This window comes from Chiloscyllium plagiosum, unplaced genomic scaffold (assembly GCF_037043375.1).
Source record: "Chiloscyllium plagiosum isolate Xiang-an unplaced genomic scaffold, Cpla_swu_hap1 HiC_scaffold_16, whole genome shotgun sequence".
Taxonomy (NCBI): domain Eukaryota; kingdom Metazoa; phylum Chordata; class Chondrichthyes; order Orectolobiformes; family Hemiscylliidae; genus Chiloscyllium; species Chiloscyllium plagiosum.
Genome location: NW_028270154.1, coordinates 36604114 through 36625751, shown reverse-complemented (window position 1 = coordinate 36625751; position 21638 = coordinate 36604114). Strand labels below are relative to the sequence as shown.

At 37.5% G+C, this 21638-nt stretch overlaps 1 protein-coding gene across 2 annotated transcripts in view; it reads left to right on the top strand.

Moving 5' to 3' along the window:
- Positions 1-21355, top strand: part of macroh2a1 (macroH2A.1 histone) — a 44974-nt gene extending 23619 nt beyond the window's left edge. The window contains exons 5-9 of one of the 2 annotated variants that reach the window (XM_043703479.2): positions 64-174; positions 7387-7486; positions 16497-16586; positions 17903-18077; positions 20700-21355. In XM_043703479.2, coding sequence (XP_043559414.1) covers positions 64-174; positions 7387-7486; positions 16497-16586; positions 17903-18077; positions 20700-20865 — 642 coding nt within the window. In that variant the 3' untranslated portion in view covers positions 20866-21355. Of the gene's footprint in view, positions 1-63; positions 175-7386; positions 7487-8505; positions 8597-16496; positions 16587-17902; positions 18078-20699 lie in introns of both variants that reach the window. The other variant, XM_043703482.2, reaches the window with a different exon arrangement.
- The last annotated feature ends 283 nt before the right edge of the window (positions 21356-21638 follow it).

Below are 21638 nucleotides of genomic sequence, written 5' to 3'. Positions count from 1 at the left end.
TTCTGGGAACATATAAAACACACAACTCTAATATTTAAAATAAAAACAAATTTCTTACTGCAGAAGAAGCAAACAGAAGTCAGCAAAGCAGCATCTGCGGATAGCACTACTGAGGGAAATCCTGGGGACACGTTTACCATTCTTTCCACTAAAAGCCTGTTTCTTGGACAAAAGGTACTGATACTCTGTGACATGAAATGGCAAGGTTCTTAGTGGACTTTAATATTCCTGTCTTCATATTCACATATTTAATAGATATTTGGCATGAAAATGTTATGTTACAGATTAGACTAAATGCATGAATACTGCTTTCCATAACCTGATGCAGTTATGAATGTCATGCCAATATATTGCGAAATCTCTGGTACATAGAAGTCACTTAAAAGGGAAGTTAACAATATTGCTCCCCTTTTTGACACACTTACAATGTCATATATGTACAACAAAAATATTTGTTGTCAAAGCCTAGTGCTCCCATGATCTGGCAAAAACAAAGTATTCTTGTTAAGAACCGTTTAAACCAAAAGACTTCTAGCTGGAGGGAAGTGGCAGTTGCACTGGTTAGCTAATTTTCAATCCTTTTCCTGGCTGTACATTTTGTATATGGCACTTCAAATAAGATATCTTGATGTAAGAATATGAATTTGTCAGAAAAATATCTTGTAGGAGGAATACTTTCTCCACCATTAAATTTTTAAAAATTGTGGCCTTAAACTTTAATTGTCTTAAAAAAGCATGCTCCAATACACAATACTGTGTCTATTACTTAATCTAAAGCCACTGCAGAGTGTCCTAGATTGATACAGCAAAAATTGGGCTGTTTGGCTCATTGTGTCTGTGTCAGATCTGTTTGAGCTATCCAAGTGGACCTATTCCTGTGCTCTTTGCCCAAAATCCCCTAAATTGTCTCCTGTGAAATACTTAACAATTCATCTCTGGAAGTTACGATTGCATTTGTTTCCACCGCCCTTTCCTAATACTAAATTGGCAGAATATTGGTGTCAATTAATATTAATCCCAATGATACCACCAACAATAGTACTTAAATGGGTCCTTTCCTCTGATCAGTTTAGCACATTTTGGACCAGAATTAAGGCTATTTGCCACATTTCTTCCACCCTCTGAGCATTTATTGCTTATTTTTGTCTATGATAGGATTGATATACAAACATACAGATAGAATCACAACATTCTATGCCGTAAAAATAAAAACCTTGTGCATATATAGGTGGCTGGAGATGTTAAGTCTTCAGTCAAATTGAAGTGTTTAACTGTGAACAAATGACAGCAATCTGTGTTTTGATTGATTGCATTGATTAAAAAAGTTAATAGATTTCTGGAAGAATGTTTGTTTTATTACACTTGGGGAAGTGAATTGCACTGGTTGCTCTGTTTAGCAACATTCTAAGTACACTCTTTGTTACTGTCACTTGAGCGTAGAGCATCCACACTGACATTCCTAATGCAGTAATGAGAGAATGCTGTCTTTCAAATGACATCTTAAGCCATTTACTAACATTGCCAAGTCTGCTTGCTCAGCTCAATGCTAAGGACCCATGGCAACATTCGAAAAGGAGTAGTGTACTGATCAATATTTATCCTTCAGTAACGCAGCTGCAATGTGTAAATTGGTAAATATCACATTGCTGTTTGTGGGAGCTTGCTGTGTGTAAATTTGCTATCCTATTTCCTACAATACATCAATGAATAAACTTCAAAAGTACTTGATTGACTGTGGAGTACTTTGGAATATCTTAAAGTCCTGAAAGGTGCTCCATAAAATCATGCCTTTTTTATATGCGTAGCAACCAGAGCAATTCTTCTCAAAACCTAAAGCATTGTTCCTATTGATGATGGCTCAGCTATTCTGATACTCCTATATTGCGTCCTCCACCTTTCCTGATGTGTACATGTTGTATGTAGAATCTTATAGAACCATTTGGTTCAGAAAAAAAAAGAAATGTGTTGTGCCTATGCTATCGCTTTGCCAGACCAGTCTGAAATTGGTTCCACTGCTTTGCATTGTTTCTATGGCCATATATCTTTTGATTTTTCTTTTCTCTACTTGGCAACATACTCTATACTCCAACAACTTGTGGCATAATTGCACAAATCAATTTCTTTATATACTAACCATTTTACCTGTGATTGAGAAAATCTTTGTGTTCAAGTCCCACTCCAGATGAGCTCTTGCCAATGTGCTGCACAGTCTGAGCAGTTAAACAGAGGGTCTGTCTGTGAACAGTTGTGAAGGATTGCACAGATCTTTTAAAAAAAAAAGTTTAATTTCGGGAAACATGAAATTTTCTGTCTCTTTTCTAAAATCTAGTATTGTTCCTCAACAAACATTTTAAAAAGACTATCTGGTCATGTATCCCACTGCAGTTTGCCTGACCTCGTAATCTGTAATTTAGCTTTCAGTTTTTCAACATAACAGCATTCAGAGTTTGGTTAGTTCATTTGGCTGAATGGCTGGAGTGTGATGGAGCATAAAGACAACAGCACTAGTTCAATTCCTATACATCCCAGCTGTTGTATTTCATTGACGCACCGCCTCCCCACATTTAACAATGATTGGTCATGTATAGCTTCAGGGTAATCACTCCACAATGGACTTCTCCTAAATTTTCCAAAACTTCCTTGCCTATTGCACCTTACTCACCTGATAGAGAGAACCATGGAGCCATCAAGCTGAGATTTATTGCATCTTTGCAGCACCTAAGGGGTGGAAATCCAACTCTTCACTAAAGCATCATATTATGGCTGTGGAGCCGACTTGTTCTGAGTCCATTGGTTGGTTACTGATTTTTCATCCAGGATAGACAAGCTGTTCATGTCCCCATAATTTCAGTAATGTCAGATCTTCCCTCAACAAGATAGTTTTCCATCACTGCTGACATCCTAGTGAGCTACTCATGCAGGAACATTGCATTGAGTAATTGTTATGATCCCAGTAGGGGAGCTATAATCCAAAATTAGTAAATAGCCCCCAATTAAAAAAATTAGAAACCAGATTTTACCATGTGATAACTTTTACTTTAACATGAATCTCAGAAACAATTTGAATTAACATGCCAATTATGGTAGATATGAGCTTTAGCTTGCACATGGGATAGCAAATACAACAAAGACTATTCATGAGATTACAGGCATTCAGATTTATACTCTCTCAAATGTTGCATGACGTGCAATTTCAGTATTTCCAACTCTGGTAGGTGAGATATCTTATTTTTCTCACCCAGATTATGATGTGGTTGAGTCACCTTGAGGCAAGAGAGGAAATATTAAGTGTGCTGGCAATAATTTTCAATTCCTTCCTGGCCACAGGAGAGGTGCCAGAGGACTGTGGGACAGCCAATGTAACATTATTATTCAGAAGGGGACAAGGGATAAGGCTGGAAACTATAGGCCAACCAATCTAACCTTGGTGGTGGGGGAGCTATTGGAAGGAATTCTGAGAGACAGAATTAAGAATAGTCAAGCATGGTTTTGTTTTGGGGAGGTTATGTTCAGTCAACTTGGTTGGATTTTTTAAAGATGTGTCAAGGTATGAAGTTGATTAGATTAGATTACCTAACACTATGGGCAATTTAGCATGGCCAGTTTACCTAACTTGCACATTTTTAGACTGTGGGAGGAAACCTACGCAGACATGGGGAGAATGTGCAAACTCTACACAGTCAGTCGCCTGAGGCAGGGATTGAACCTGGGTCTCTGGTGCTGTGAGACAGCAGTGCTAACAGCATTGCCCACGGCAATGCATTCAACTTGGCCCACTTGGAATTCAGAAAGGATTTTGATAAGATCCTGCATGGGAATCTGATAACAAAGGTAAGAGCCCATGGAATCCAAAGAAATTTAGCGAATTGGCTGGATGGCGGGAAGCAGAGAGTGATGGTCGAGAGGTGTTTTGTGACTGGACGCCTGTCGAGTGGGATTCTGCGGTGATCCATTTTAGGACCCTTGCTATTTGTGGTAAAACAATATATATAATGATTTAAACCTGAATGTAGGAGGGTTGATCAATAAGTTTATGGATTATACAAAAATTGGTGGTGTGGTAAATAGTGAGGAGGATAGCCTTCGATTACGGGAGGATGTACTTTTGCTGATCAGTAGCAAATGGAATTCAGTCTGGGTAAATTTGTGGTGATGTATTTGGGAAGGAGAAACAATACGTGATGAATGGTAAGATCCTGAGAAGCAGTAAAGTTCAGAGAAACCTTGATATAAATATTCACCAGCCACTTAAGGTAACAGGACAGGTGGATAAAGTGGTAAAGAAGGCATGTGGGATAGTGTCTTTGAGTCAAGGCATAGAGTTTAAGAGCAGGGCAGTTATACAATATAAAAAGTTGTCTATGACCACAGCTAGAATATTTTATACAGTTCTTGAATTTGCATAATAGGAGGGATGTGATTGCGCTGGAAAGGGTACAGAGGAGGTTTACCAAGAAAGTGTTTGGGCTGGAGAGTTTAAATTATGAACAGAGATTTGACAGACTGAGGTTGTTTTCCTTGGAACAGGGTAGAATAAGGAGAGACATGATGATTGAGATGTATAAATTTGAGGAGCATAGATAGGGTAGACAGGGTGAAACTTTTCCCCTCGGTTGTGCAATCAATTACTAGGTGCTTAGATTTGAGGCAGAAGGCTTAGAGAGAATGTGGAAAGCTTTTTTTTTAACTCACAGGATGATGGGAATTTGAAACCCACTGTCTGCAAGGCATTAGAGGCATAAACACTCTTAATACTTAAGAGGTGCTTGGATGTAGATTTAAATTGCCAAGGCAAACAAGTCTATTGGCCAAATGCTGGAAAATGGGATTAGAGTAGGTGGTTGTTTTTGTGGACCTTTTTGTGGACCTTTGGGACTAAACTATGATCTACAGCAATGACTGCATGTCTCCTGAGTCGCCCAGAGACTATTGGTACTAAACCACATCTCAGCATACCTCTCTTAGTGAGGTTCATGACAGTATTGATGGCATAGATTCCTCAAATGCTTCTTTAGCTGACTCCTTTTAATAAACCTTATTCAATTTTTGTGTCAGTTCTAGCAAAACAAGCATAGAATCGTCCAATTCACAATCTGGACTTTATCCATGTGTTGAGCATTTTAAACTTTTTTTATCCATGAAGTACCTTGCAAATATGCTTTTCCTTTTTCTGCCCCTGTTGCAGCTGGTTTACACTGCCCTACACTATATAGATCTTAACATACATCACGTTAGTACTGTCTCCAGATGAAGGGCTGTCAGATCCCATGGACCAGTATTTCTTTTCATCCAAGAAAATTACTGCTGATCCTTTTGCAATTGATGAAAATAATTAGAAGCCCCTTTCTAATATTTTTAACTAACATTACAGATTCACTTGACATTTTAAAGAAATTACTAATTCTCCTTTCCGAATTATTTCTAAGTCAAAGGTCAAGTAATGAATTCAATCTTGTTGGACTCTTCAAGTTTTCCTGAGGTGGCTGCATTTATCATTTTAAAAAGAATCCTTCCATGTAGTTTAACTGAAAATAAAAGAAACTTTGGGTGGATTATCTTTTAACAACCAAAGCAAAATATTTTAATGTTTTTCACTGAACAGGATGATTAATGTATTTTGATTGTAATAATGATTCCAAATGTGGAGTGAAAGGTTTACTTATGTAAAGATAACTCTCAGACTTTTAAAAAATTTTTAGTTGTTTTTTTAATTGACCTGTTCACTTCTAGGGCAGGTGAGGCTTGAACCCAGGGCTTCAATAAATTACTGAGATTAGATGTTTGAATAGCTACTGCACATTAGCCATATAGGTTTTTCCATAGGTTTTCAATCATACAGCTAATAAGTTGTTTGGTCCAGTTTGATAAGTCAATTGTGCTATGAGTGGAAAACTCTAGATTTAGAACCTTGTATGTAATTAGGAAGTAGCGTTCTGTTTTCTTTTAAATTTCTTTTTGAATAGACCTCTTTTCCCAGGCCTTGTATTTCAAATGATTGAAACTCCAGTTGTGTCCCTTACTAGTGTTGCTCTACACCAGAGCTAGGAAGCATCATTTTTCTTTCATTTCTTCCTTCTGTATTCAGAAGTTAAATTTACCTTGAGCACTAAGCAAGAAGTGTTGAAGCGTCCTCCATCAATATATTAGTACCAGAACTGCTCTGATGTTCTGTTCTGTAGATTCCATTTCTCACCCAGCTTTTACGTTTGCCTTTTCCCTTATTTGTGTGAACATGACTGCACCAACATAATGTAAATATTACAAGACAATTATTTCTGGAAAGTTTACAATTTAGGTCACGTTCACACAACATATATTTATTATTTAGTCCTGTCTCCAGCTGATTCTCCCTACCTGGTACTTAACTCCCTGTTGCTATTGTTTGTCCACTTCTCCCTGTTCTACAGTTTCCTTCTCGCACAGTTGGCTCCCCACAATTGATTTTATGTGTCGTGTCAATTCACTCTCTTTGCCTCTTAAGTAACCAGTTTATAACAGTTTTGACTGCTTGCCACGTGTCTGTCCCCCTGTCCTGTCTGCTTAAACAAATTTTAACCTTGCTTGCAATAGTTTTTGTCGGGCAATGAAATCCTGTATTTTCCTCTCTTGTTGGCTTTTCCTTGCCCTCCTAACGAGAACAGGACCAGTGGGTAATCATGGAAACAAACCTCGTGAGAGTGATCATTGCAGTGAAAGCTAGCACCAGGACAGATTGAGGTGGACAATCATGGGAGAGGCCACATTTAATGGTCAGAATAGGATAATTGTTCCATCAAACATTGAGTCCAACACTCAGTAATGATGTATCCTTGGGTGTTTCAGCACAGCATTGTCGCAGAGATCAGGAATTCAGAGCAGGAGTATTGAAGTTGCCTTCTGCCTCTCTATAACAGCCAAGAGTTGAACATGTGACATACTGTGCTATCTAGTTATATAGTCAGAAAAAGTTCCTTTTCCCAAGGACTACCGAATTGAAACCACGTATGCTACTTTAAAAAAAGACTTAAATTTTATATTTGTAACAGTATAATAGAATTTAACTAAAACTACCCATAATTTAGGAAGAAACTAACTGTTAAAGGCTGCATATGACTAAGAAGTACCAAATGAAATCTCTGAATTAGGATATAAATTTCCCCGGTTTCACTTAGGCTAGAGACCCCAAGTTCAAAACCAACTAAGGAGAGCCACTACCATGTGTTGAATTATACCACAGTGTAGGAATGAATGTCCTTTGTAATGGAGGACAGGGGAGAAAATTGGCGAAAGATAAAAAATGTTTCCACAGAGCTTGCTGTCCTTTATCCTCTGTTGCTGTGATTTGTTTCTCCCCTTTGTTTTTTTCCTTCTACCCTGTTACTTCTGTATCAATGCTTTTCCTTGCAGTTGCACCTCATTCACAGTGAACTCAGTAACATAGCGAGCTTCGAGGTGGAGGCCATTATCAATCCTACCAGTGCTGACATTGAGCTTAAAGATGACCTAGGTAAATAAAATGTGACATTGCAGGTAACGTTGGCTGAGAGCATTATGGAATTTGAAATGAATAACTGATTCTGGGCTAAATGTGACAATAATTATTGTTTTCTTTCCTCACTGGGGATTTCTGGAAGTTGACAGTGAGTATTTTCCATAATTCGCCACAGTTCACCGTTACCTGTTATTGTGGGTGGACTCCGCCATGCTTTAAAAGATCCTTCTCATTGTGCGAGCAAAGGATTTAAAAATATTCTGACTAAGTATTTTTAAACCATGCGATCAATAAAAATGTTTCCTATAAAGATTGCTGCCTTAAAACATTAAAATGTTTCACCGAAATATGTTCAGCTAATTGTTTTGCTTTGGCAACCCCGAATAGCCCTAGCCTTCTCTATCATTATGCTGTCCGTCATTGTTATTGCCCTAACAATGAGTTCCAATATGAATTTGAATGTTCTCAATCCCTTTTTTTTCCATGAAGAAATAAATCGAAGGCACTGTTTCAGGACGATCTGTTCACTTAAAATAAATTTCAAAGTGTACACAGATCAGATAAAAAAAAAACACAATAAGCCACACCATTTTCAATGACAATTTTGCAAACCAATTTTAGGTTTGATCATTGCCCTTTACATCAAGCTCTACATGTTTGCCTCCCTTGTTTAATTGGAATAATAGATTAAAACAAAGGTATTAATAACTTTTGCTTGACCTGGGATGTAAGGATCTTTTGAAACATGGTTTTCCAAATTTAAAATAAAATTAATGATATGTTGATGATTTGGAGTAAGGAAAGCAGATTCAGACATTGAGACTGTGTTGGATCTGACTCAATTTCAAGGTCATTTCAGCTGATGGTCAAGTTAAGTTTTCGGTATGAAAGACCTTTGACTTGCCTGCTCCATCTGAATTTAAATTGTAGTTGTTCTTTGCAGGGGTCCCCTCTAAAAGATATGCCAATGTTCCGATCTGATCGTTTTCTTTCCATCGTGGTTGATGTTCTGTATGTTTGTTTGCCTGTTATAGTTACAAGTTGTACAGGCTGACATTGCAACAATTGACAGTGATGTTATCGTTCACCCTACGAACTCCGACCTCTACACTGGTGGGGAAGTAGGTAATGAAAAATTCTATGCCGTGAGTGCATGTCAATCAATGGCAAATTCTGCTCAGCTACTTAGATTAGTGCTTCATTCTTCCAGCAACATGTTGAGTTTAACTAATTGAAACATCTGATGCATTTGCAAATTTTTTTTTAAAGAGCAAATTCTTTTTTTGGTGATCAGAGTGTTAATAGATGGTGGGAAATGTTTGCAGCTCAGAGGTTTCTATACAGCTTAAGAAGGTGGAATGAGAGTTTGTCCTTTCTGCTGGCTCTAAAAGCCAACATGGAATACGTTTGTGCACTTCCAAACCTATTGAGTCTTAGCCTGAATGCACTCTACAATTTCAGGCTAATCTTTTTTTTTACACTCGTGAGTATTTAATTGGTTTCCTTTATTTTGATATTGGAATGTCTCACTTAAGTCAGACTAATCTTATTGGAGCAGACCTTGAGTTTCTTAGTCCACGTTGTAGCTGGAAGGATGAAGTGAGATATCAACTGAATCACAAACTAACTTTAATTTAATTCTTAAATAATGCACTGATAAAGACACTATTTGATATTGTTTCCACTGAGGGTTTAGGCCTCAGACGAAGCCCAAATAGCATCTTTACTCTCATTGCACTGAGTGGCTGTGGTTTTTCATGGGCAGTATAGCTAATGGTGGTGCATAGTGACCATAGCAACAAATTCTAGTCTCATTTGAAATTTACTCCTGCTGGATATATGTATTTAAGTTTTATGTTTGTCAGTTCTGGAAAAGGAACAGTTCCATTTCTTGCACACATTCCGGTATCAATGCTCCTCGATCAGATGTAACAAGGGTGAAATAGGCACACTTCTCAAGCAATGTCCTTCTACCAAAAACTCAGAGGAGCATGTTTTCTACACAGATGACATCCCTGAGTGAAAGTGAAAAACTCCAAGCTTTGGAATAAAAGTCTTGTGCTGTATGGACTCATCAGAACTTTGAAAAACAAGAAATGGCTGATCCCAGCAAGATGAGCGTTATGAAAAGGTGGTACTGGGCCTTCTTGAATCATCGCAATATATTTGGTAACATTCCTACAATGGTCTTGGGGAGAGATTTTCAGGATTTTGGCTTGCTGGTGTTGAATGATAAAATGGCTACGCTACAGAATCCTGTCTTAAAGCAGGCATCAAGTAGGCTTACACCAATGCATCAGTATTGTTCTCAATATCTCTTACAGCAACACTGAAACTTTATACTGACAGGCATTAGCAGGTGTAGTAATAACATTGCACTGATGGTAAACTCTTCAACCTCAATTGGCTGAAGTCAAAAACCGAGATGACAACTGATTCTCTGACAGAACTTAGTACGCATCAGTCAGTGCTTACTCTGAAAAACTACAACAGCAACGGACTACTTGTGTGCATGGAGATACCAATCCACATCTAAATAAATCTAATCCACTGCCTTTAACTGTAATGTGAATGTTGCAAAATGTTCCTCAGTTCCCATATTTTGGAAATCATCTATCCAAAAAAGTTGACACTGATGTAAAATTATTCCATTGAATAACTCAGAGTAGGGTAAACTATACTCAATTTTCAAGAATCATGGTATCATACCCAATGCTAAACTCAAGGTATATTGGGCAGTGGTGCTCCTATATTTTGCTGCAGTGCTGAAGTTCCAAAAATATTTGGACACCACATCAAAATCCCAAAGCAACAACATTAATGCTTTCTTAAAAAGATCTTGTTAATCAAGTGGAAGAACAAAGTAACTAACATGATTATTCTCAAAGAAACACATGCCAAGTCTAGAGGCCATGATAATCTCACACTACTTTAAGTTGGGTCACATTGACACATTTACACAGAATAAGAGCCTGTTCATGCAGCAGCCAAAGGAAACATTTCAAAGGCAATCTTAAAGCCTCCATTATGGTTCGCTCTACTAACATCGACAAATAGGAAACAGATGTCCAGTCGCAACCAAAATCACCTTCCGTTGTTGAAAATGGTGTGCAGACTTTCCAATCAACAAGAGCAGCTACTGAGAGAGAATGGTAAGTGTAAGAGGAAGATAAGACAGCTGTTTGAGCAAAGAACCCACCACCACCTCTATCAGCTGCCACCAAAAGTCCGTACTGAGAGAGAAACTGCAAGGTTGCGATAGAGTTTGTGAGCTGTCTCTGAATCTAAAGCAAATATCGATTTTTCACTTCTGGATTAACCCCATCACAGGGGATTGCTAACTTTCGATGAGAAGACCAATAAAGAAGGAGACTGTGGCGAATGAAATGGAGATGGTTCATGCAACCATCAAAGGACCAGTAATTATTAGTGTCTTGGAATTTTTCCAGAAATAGATAGCACATCTGCCCATGTAAAAATAGACATAACTTCAGTTTATTTCTTCTATTTTTCACCACACCATGATGAAAACTGTTGAAAGTTGTCTTTTTGGATAATGACCTTCCACCTTAGAGAGATTTTCTCCTTTGATACTCTTGTTTGAAATTTACAGAGAGAGGGCAAATACTCAGGTGACTTACTTTTAGTCTTTCCTTGAAGTTGGTGCAAGAGCATTCTCGAATGAATTATTTACCTCCCTTCTACGGATGAGCCTCTATCTAATGTCCAGTCGGAATTTCACCAAATCTTCAAAGAAAAAGATTGAAGGTTTAGCTTATAAAGCATTTTGGGTATCATTAAGAATGCAACTAATCCTTCCAAGAGCAAGGTGGGGCTTAAGTACCTGAGCCACATTTTTAAAGGTTTGCATTGTGAAGGTGGCATTGGAAATATTCCTAACGTCATTGCAAAATCACCATTTCATTTTTTATTCCGCAAAGGACTGCGGATTCAATTGTTATTTTTAGAAGATAGTTTTGAAGAATAAAGCTTTAAAAGACTCTGCAGGGAAAAATGTCAGGGATTGATGCTACCCTTGTTAGCATTGCAAAAGCACAATTTAAAAAACAAAACAGTCCTGATCATGGATGCAACATGTCACTTCATGATTAAACTTATTAAAATTAAGTTCCTATTTCATCTGACAAATATACTCATTAAATATGGTCACACTGCAAAGCTGTGTTTTTAATTTGCTTTCTCTGCTTCTAACAGAAAAGCAAGTAACACAGAACCTCTGAGCACTTCAAACTTGTTCTAAAATTTGCTGGGGGCTCATGATAATACAACTTTGGAAGCTATTTAATTCTTTCCCTGGGAAGTTATGTTCAGGTTCATTTTTGATGTTGAAACTTGAAGCTTTTTCAACATTTTAAACTACTCTGAATTTAAAACGTATTTCATCTTAATGGAAGATAATGCTTCTTTGCTTCTTGACAACAATTAGAGGTGCTCAGGGGTAGCCATCAGCTTATGGCTACACATGTAACTTACAGTAGCAAGTGGGTTCCTTGTTAAAAAATCACTGAAAAGTTCTGAAACTATTGATGTTGCATCATCCTGAAGATAGCAACCTCTTCACTGATCATATTGCAACTGAATGTGTGTGACAAATAAAAATCAGTCTGTGTAATCATCAGTAAGATTATCCATTTACTGGAGAGGGGTCATAGTTGAAAATGTGAAAACAAATCCTTGATGAATTTTCTTTTTCTTTGTCTAAGTTTTAAAAATTTTGTACCAGCAGGTTAGAAAGCAGCAACTTTAAATTTGTTCTGGCTGCTACTTATGAAACGTACATCTAATATTGAGATGTATTATAATGAAAGAGTTAGAATTTAAACAGTAGTTATATTTTTATGTTGTGCTAAATTGGCCTCAATTGCCTTAGAATGTTAAAGTTGATTATTATGATTCTGATGTTTTCTTAGCCCCTTACGTTCCACACAGTTTTCATAGTTTGATGTCCCAGAGAGAGGATTTCTCTTTGCTTACCTTACTGCTAACAAAGGAGATTTGAATTAACCATGGTTGTACTGTACATTCAGTCCATGAGCAACATCCTCGGAGTTTGAACAGAAACTTAACTGGTCTAGCCGTGTCAATACTCTGGCTACAAGAGAAGATCAGAGGATATGAGCTCTAGGAAAAGAAACTCTCCTCCAGGCTTCCAAAAGCCTATCCACCACTGACAAGATACAAGCCAAGTGCGTAATGGAACACACTCAACCTGCTTGAATGACTGCATCTCAAATGACACTCAAGAATATAAACACCATCAAAGATAAAGCAACTTGCTTGATCAGCATCCCATCCATTGTCTTGAACATTAATTCCCTCCACCATTGACACACACTGTACAATATGCAAGGCAGACTCAACAAAGTCTCTTCTACAGTGGCCTCAATACCTATTAGGACAAGGGCAGCAAAAGCATAGGAATACCACCATTTGGAAGTTGGCCACCATGCCATGTGCTATCCTGAGTTGGAACCATATCATTGTTTTTTGACATTCATCAAGTCAAAATTCTGGACATCTATTTCCGATAACACTTGGTGTTCCTGCGCCAGAAGGACCACAACAGTCAAGAAGGTGGTTCACCACCACCTTTTCAAGGACAATTAAGGATAAATAAGTGCTTGTTTTCCAAGCTTGCTCACATCCCATTGAAGAATTTTAAAAACTCTTATCATTCCTCTTTGTTAACTTATCATAAACCTCAAGGAAGTTAGTTAAATGTGATTTTCCCTGAACAGTTCCTTGATACTTTATTCATCCACATTTATCAATTTGAATCTTAATATTGTCCCGACCTGTAATTTCTAAAAGCAAATACCTCCCTACTTGTGTATTGCATTCCCTTTGAAGTAATCGCCAACATTCCATTTGCCTTTCCTAGTAGCTGCGGAACTTGGATGGTAGGTTTTTGTGATTCATGCACAAGACTCCAAAATCTACCTGGTCTGCAGTCTTTCTTCATTTAAGTAATTTTCATTCTTCCTGCCAAAGTCGATGACTTCACATTTCTCATATTATATTCCATCTGCCAAGTTTTTGCTGAATTGCATAGTCTGTGTCCCTCTCCAGACACTTTGTGACACTCTCACCACTTGCTTTCCCATCTATGTTTATGTCATCTGCAAACTTAGTCCATTAATTTCCCAAATCCAAGTCATTAATTTGCTTTGTAAAGAACCGTGATCTCAACACTGATCCTTGTGGCAGACCGGTTTCCATCCAGAGAATGCCCTCCTTATCCCAACTCTCTGTCTTCTGTTAGTTAGCCAACCCCCTATCCATGTTATTAACTACCTGCTTTGCCATGGTCTCTTATTGAGTTGGCAGATGTGAGGTACCTTATGAGAAAACCTTCTGAAAATACAAGTATATTACATTCACTCCTTCCCTTTGTGAGGCCATGCTCACTTTCTTTGATCGTATTATGTATTTCTGAAAGCTCTCCTATAAATTCTTTACATTAGATCTAACATTTTCCTGTAAACAGATATGAAACTAACTGGTCCATGGTTACCTGTGCTTTTTGTCTCCCATTTTTAAATACAAGTATTATATTGACAGTTTTCCAATCCTGTGAGACCTTTCCAGTGTCTAAGAATTCCTGACAGAGCACTACCATTGCATCCAGCATAATAATTGTAGCTATTTTCATTAATATCGTAGGGTGCACCCCATCGGGTCCAGAGGACCTATCTGGCTTTAGTGCCATTAATTTCCCTAACACTTTTTCTCTAGTCATAGTTATTGTATTTATTTCATCTGCTCCTTTTGTCCTTTGGTTATTTCCTAATTTTAGAATGCTATTACTTTGAAGACAAATGTGAAGTACTAGTTCAACTCCTCTGGATCCCCACTATTTCCCAGCATGATTTCCTTCGGAGCATGTGTTCTCTTTGGCTTCACTCTGCTTTTTTATATATTTACAGTGCATGCATTTACATTGCAGTCCAGAACATTTCCTAATATGGACTTGCCTTCTTTGAACTGAATTATAGAAAAGGTGACAAAGTTGGTGCTGTAAAAGGTTTGGGAGGTAATTTCCAACCTGTGCTGGTGAAAACAAAAATGATTTTGAAGGTCGGTGCATGTTACAGATGTAATTCTATTTCCTCTTAATGAAAATGGAAACAGTTAAATTTTCTAAATATCCACCTAATCCAGAGTGACTGTTTTATCCTCCCAGTAATAAGTTTAAACATTACTTCTTTTATATAGATTTGCAAGGGTTAATATGAAGAGTACCAAAAGTACTATGACAATGTCATATGGACTTCTGGGCTAAACAACTGACACACTTCAAGGAGTGAGTCCTGACATCTTGTCTCTGCCACACTGTCTACCATATGGATATAACTCATTGCTGACATGCAAAAAGCTATTTCTACTTTATGACAATAGACTCTTCTAATTACATCTGGAGAACCACGACTGAAAAGTGTCAACAGATGTCCAATCTTTCAACATATCAGAGAAAAGAATTTGCCTGTTTCAACAGGAAAGATATCCTCGGCAAAGGAAATCCAAGAGATTAAAGGCTCTTCAGTTTAAAGGGATTTATATACCTTAGGCTACCAGGAATGGAATCAAAGGCAATGGTCTTCCATCCAGCAATTTATTCGACTTCCAAGTTGAAGTGAATACTTTCCCAGAGAATAGCGAAACCTCCAGATCACCTGAATCTGTTAAGGCAGAGGCTTGGGTCAGAGAGAATAAAAATGTGGCAAATGTAATGATATATGCAATTACATGATATTAATAGTGAAAACATGGTTGGAGATAGGTGTTGTATGTAAGTTATATGTAGGTCTAAAGGATTAATACTGAGCAGCGCCAAAAACACTGTCCACTATGATGGTGTCATGTGGGCTTGTAGGTAGAACAGCTCAGAATCCCAAAGGAGTAAGATCTAACATCTGGTCCTCCTCAATATCTTCATAACAATACCTATGACATTAATCTGTGAAAGTTGTGAAGACACAATTAACTATTTATTGTTAAGTATAAGAATCTTCCAGATACGTGTGGAAGTGGTTTTCCTCTAAAACACAAGACCAAGTTGGCCCTATAACTTCCTACACTTAAGGCAGATGGTGGCTGTGACCTTCTTCATGAGAAGCAGCTCACACAACATAATGAGCTGATTTACAGACAACATTGTGGACAGTAGTGTGGATTTGACTTGCCAGCTCATAGAGCATTTCTCAATGTGGACCTTTGAAATTGAGCCTTTTAAAGAAGTAGCACGGCTTTGGTATGGTGTAGAGTATCCTCTGCAGTTCCACTTTTTGAAAGGACAAAAAAAAGTTGCTTATTTTTTTAAAAATCTGCACATTGCAACTATCCTTTGCTGCATAATTTTAAGGAATTTTTACTTCAAATATTTCAGTATCCACCTGAAATTTGAAGTTATTTTCAGTTTTGTTTGAACTCTGACAAAACTAACTACTTGGGGATAGTTATCTACACAAATAGGTAGTGACTGATAGATTGCAACTTAACATGAATAAAAGTCCTGCGTAAAGGAATGAAAATGTACAAGATCCTATTATGGGCAAATCTTGAGAATTACTCTCTCAATTCAAGAGGTGCTCAGAAGTGAGGATTCCAAATGAATGAATTAATGCTGATCAGATGGTTAATCACCAAAGAGTGAGCCTTTTAACTTTGTTCAGGTTTTTAAAAATGGTATACTGGCATTTTATTTTCTACAGACATGCAATGATGTGATGTGTTGCATTAATTTTAATATTTATTTTGCATTAACTGCTACCAGCTCTATGTAGGAACTTGATGTCCCTCAATGCCTGATAGAATATGTTTATGGATTACTACCTGATAAATCTGTTTAAATTAAATCTCTGTGACATACCCTTAACTGGACTGACAAATTCTAGTGCATGCTTTGATTCCAAAACATTAAAATGCTTACAGTGCATAACCACAGTCTACTCTGTTCTGTTTCTACTCTAATACCATAATTGTAAATTTTAATTTCCACTTTTAGGAAGTGCTTTGGAGAAGAAGGGTGGCAAAGAGTTTACAGAGGCTGTAAATGAGCTGCGTAAGAAGAATGGTCCCTTGGATACAGCGGGAGGTATAATCAATTGATACTCTTTACAGAGCAAGTACACTTCTGTATAATTTAAAAGAGTGCATAGAATCAAGTTTCATTATGTATAAGAAATGCACCACTATGGGTGTAGTTTGTTTGCTTTGCTCAAATGCAGGTCCTTGGCTCATTATCTACTGATTGGCTCAAGCTGACCACTTGGCACTTTCTGGGAGTTGTGGTTTGCTATTGTCTTGCACTCTCAGGGACAGGGCAAAGGGCAGGTCCTTAGCTGAAGCAGGAATCAAACCCATACTTTTGGTGTTATTCTGAATTACACACGAGCTATTGAGACCACTGAGATTGTCAAGGCAAAGTATAACCTTGATTGATCTATGACTGATGGCGATTTTTTTTTTGAGGGCAATGAAAGCCGAATAGGATTTTACAGTGTCAAAAAACAAAGCTGCATGTTTCTGGGCTTGTATGGGGCCATGCATGTCTGAGCTAACTGCTGAGAATGTGCAAGAGCAGCCCGTGATAGCATCTCCAATTCTCTGTTCTTCCTAGGCATTGATACTGCAAGGAGATGTTGGGATTGTGTTCTCAGCGTTGTGGGGATCACAGTGATGCATACATAGTCAACTTTCCTAGGATATCACACATTGATTTTTACTCTGTTGTTCCAAAAACAATAATTTTTTTTCAATCATTCAGAGTTTACGATGATTTAATGGATTGGTGATAAATAATTCACATCATTTTGCACTTTTTCTCCTTTAGTATAAAAGTTCAATATTCACATACATTATTTTGATTTAGTTTGCATTTATGTACTTTGGCTTGGTGGGAGGGGTCCCTCATTTCAACTTCCTTCATGTTACTAATTCAGGCAGGAGTACACCAATGCCACTTTGTAAAGAGAAACCGTCTAAGTGACTTTTTGTCATGTGCAAGTCAAGATGGTGAAGTTGGCAAATATTTTGACTACTGGCTGAACCAAGTCCTACCCTTACTCATCCTCATCTTGTTTTCTGACATGGATGTATGATAGTAGTAAGGGATTTCAAGCTTCTCCAAATTGTTATGCTTCCTTTGAAGGCACTGAAGCTATTTGGTATGTCCTCACTGCTGCCTGACAGAAATCAGTTAACTCCATGCATGTAGGGATAGTATCAGAGATCTTCTGGTACTTGAAGATCACCAATCTGCTTCTATACACTTGGGTTGGTCCCGACAACTTTTCTTTCCTTGATCTTATGCTCTTCTACCAGGGCAGTCAGACTGAGAAAGAGGATATGCTGATTTGATTCAAAGTATGATACCTCTGATTAAATACATTCCATTGTCTTGTTTGCTAGCTGTGCTAAGCTCAGGTCATGGACTGCCAGCCAAGTTTGTTATCCATTGCAACAGCCCTGGTTGGGGATCAGACAAGTGTGAGGAGCTTCTGGAGAAAACAGTGAAGAACTGTCTGGCATTGGCAGATGAGAAGAAGCTGAAATCCATTGCCTTCCCTTCAATTGGTAGTGGCAGGTATGAAATATTGCTTCATCCTGCAAAGGGGAACTGTTTAAAAAGAGGCATTACTTCAAGTTGCTGAAATGCTATTGATTTACTGTACAAAATTGCTTTGTTAATGTTGGTATTTATCATGAGAATTCAAATACTGCTGAGATGCATATTTATTTGTTATTAATATAATAGGAAATGCAAATCTGCATGTGTCTAGTCATTTCTGACGCAACAATAGACTCATTTATTTGAGTCAAATATCTCTTGACTGAATGGTTAATGCAAATTTCTTGGACTGAGTAAACACTCTCAAAGGAATAAGCCATTAAAATATGATATTAATCAATATTGTATCCCAGGTAAACATTTTATACAGTCTTTTTTTTTCTATTGATTGGGTGGGTATGCAAGGTGGGCAGCTGATTCACTACTGTCCATATTCACCACCACCACATGAGACTCTGTATCAGAACACCGCTCTTGATAAAATAATTCTTCTGGCTGTCCGTTTGTTCTTTAACGATTAGTAGAAACGTGGATGAGTTCCGTCATTACACCTCTTTCACAAAGATATTTTTCATGACACTTTAATAGTTTTCAGACCATCACATCTCCCTTACCTATTTCTACTCTAATAAATCGGGCCCAATTTTTCAAACATTTACATCTCCTTGTTCCTAATACCTTGGTGTTGTGGTTTGGTCAGAAGTCTACACAATACTTTGAAACTACTCAGACAAATGTACTGTCCAAATTAAACATCACTTCCTTATTTTCTATTTGGCAGCACTACGTATAAAACCTAGAGTTCCACTTGCAGATTTTTTTATGGCTTTCTCTGCTTCTTGTCTCCACCTTTTTGAAATATTTACATCTCTGTAGCTTTAAATCTCTCATTTTCTGCACTCAACTCCATGCCTTGAAGGTGAAATACAACCCATGCCAGCAGCATAAAAGGGTGTGTAACGATTCAGCGGTCTATTGTTTATTGCTACAGTTTTTATTTTCCATTTGAAATCTTGTAAAAGGAGATGGTGAAAAATTGGCTGCCATTTCATTACTTTTATGACCAAGTTTGGAGATGCAAACAAATTCCTGTTTTTCTCTCCCTGTGCTGAGCAATACTTTTTCAAAACTACTTGACCACATAGCTCTGGGACGTTCTGCACACACTGATTGGCATACCAATTACATTGGTTTCTGCTCACAGAAGCTGCTGGCCTGTTAGGTCCATGGAGTGGAAAAGAAGTTACAGGCAACATTGCTGTTGAATTCATAGCAACGTAGTTTGAATTTAAAAGAGAAGTGATATTGACAATCCAGTATATAAATATTTCTGGGTGTGTACTACTTGATGTAAGAAATAAGCCAGCCAGGTTCATTAAGCTAACAAGTAAAGTGTCAGTTTTATTGCAAAAAGCCACTGAGGCAATGATGCAGAAAATAATAACAGAAGTTTCAATATGTGCAAAAATGTCCAACTGTCCACTCATACAAAACAACATGCATGCAAACCCCACCCCATCTCCCCCACAACCGTACAAACTGCAGAGTATCAGATCTCACAACTTGACCAAACATCAAGTCAAGTCAGAAAGAAATTTATTTGCAGATATTCCGGAGGCTCGTTTACAGCTGGGAGCCTCCTTTACACAGTAGCTGCTTGGACTGGAGTTTCTTAAGGGAGTAGCCATTTTGAAGTAGTTATTCTCTTGGAGATGATGGTATTCTTTCAAGATTGTCCTTCGTAAACTCTCAATTTGTGTTAATGATGGATGGATTTCAAAGCACAAAGCAGCTCAGTTTTAATGTCACCCCACTGTCCTGTGGTAGTCTCTCTGGCTTAATTAAAAATCTAGCATTTTTTTAATACCCAAGAACTGAGTCATGTGACCTCTTTCTCGTACTACCTGCTCTCTGTACCTGTTCAATGGTTTATGTCCTTCACAAATGCAACATTTTAACTGCTCTAGGGTAGTGTCCTTTGCTTTGAAAATTGTCCTTTCAAAAAGTGCAGGTATATCTTCAGCCGATGACATGATAAATCAATATTTTGAATAATACATCTTTATAATACTACATAGTCAATTTGTACTCTTGGTGTAGATCAGTTTCATGTCCCTAGCTCGCTCCTTCACTTTTTTAGAGTGCTTCCATATTTGTCTTTTCCCCAAAGATCACTGTCTCTCTGTTGAATCATGCCACATCTGCTGTTTACTGTCCACTCCACTAAACTGTCTATGACCTCCTCTGTACTCAGCCTTGCTGTAAACTTCACTTCAAATTTTATATCATCAGAAAACTTTGGTGTAATTGTTCGTCTGACTTTATGCCCATATTTGTATCAAGTAATTTTCATCTCATAATGATTTACATACATCTGCATGTGCCAATTGTGAGATGACTAGTATGGACTGTGATGTTGAATTAAGACCTTTGAAATTTGCCTAATTACTCAGAAAAATGTCGAGAGTTTTAAAATAGAGCTTTATCACAGTTGATTCATTCCTGTGGGTTTTGTGAATGAGGCAAATTGTGTCTTGTGCAAGGAAGGGGCTCAGTGTGTCGAATGCCCAAAGACATTCCATGTACACATATTTATACAAAGAGTATAGTGCTAACCAGTTTTTCATTTCTTCACAGAAATGGGTTTCCCAAGCAGAGTGCAGCACAGCTGATCCTGAAAGCCATTTCCAGCTACTTTGTTTCTACAATGTCATCCTCAATCAAAACTGTCTACTTTGTTCTTTTTGATAGTGAAAGTATAGGGATTTATGTCCAGGAGATGGCAAAGCTGGAGGCTAACTAAAGATGTCAACTCCACATGAAGAATTCCTTGACATTGTGATGCACCCCACTTTTTTTAGTAAAGTTATTAAAATGGCAAAGGGCGAGCAATTCAAAGGAATCTTTTACTTAGCATTTGTTTCTTAATTTTACAATGGCACTGACATTTGGCTTGAAAACGGATTATGCACTGTTATCAGAAAGTGACTAGAATTCATTGTAATTTAGTATATATTTTGTAGGTTTTAATTTGCATCAGAAAAAGTACAAAAAAGTATTGCTCAGAGTCCAACGTTGCCAGTTTGGACATTTTTAAATCTCAACTGAGAGAGATGGGAGGTACATTTTGTAACTCTGTTGTGGTACATTGATGTGCACCGAGTAACTCAATGAAAACACATGGTGCTACAAAACTGTATTTTGTTTACATTACAGCTAATCACCACAAAATGGTTGTCAAAAGTTATGATAAAATGGAGTATGTCACTTGTTTATTAAATTGTTGGACTGTGGTGGCACATCTGTCTTTTACCTATTTGTTGTGGTGTTTTGTTTTCAATGAGTTATATTTAAAATAGACAGTAAAAGAACTGTGTGGATTGTCACAGGAGTACCTATCATGCAACATATTGGAAGTTCATATCTCTCTTTTTGCAAACTTGAAAAAATAATTTTGCCACTTGGCATGTGATGGACTGAAGTTATGCTGTAATGATGTGAAGGTCCTTTTTTCCCAACGTAAGTTTCCTGGGACAAAATAATTTAATCCTTTTTGAATAATTTAAGTGCAGAATT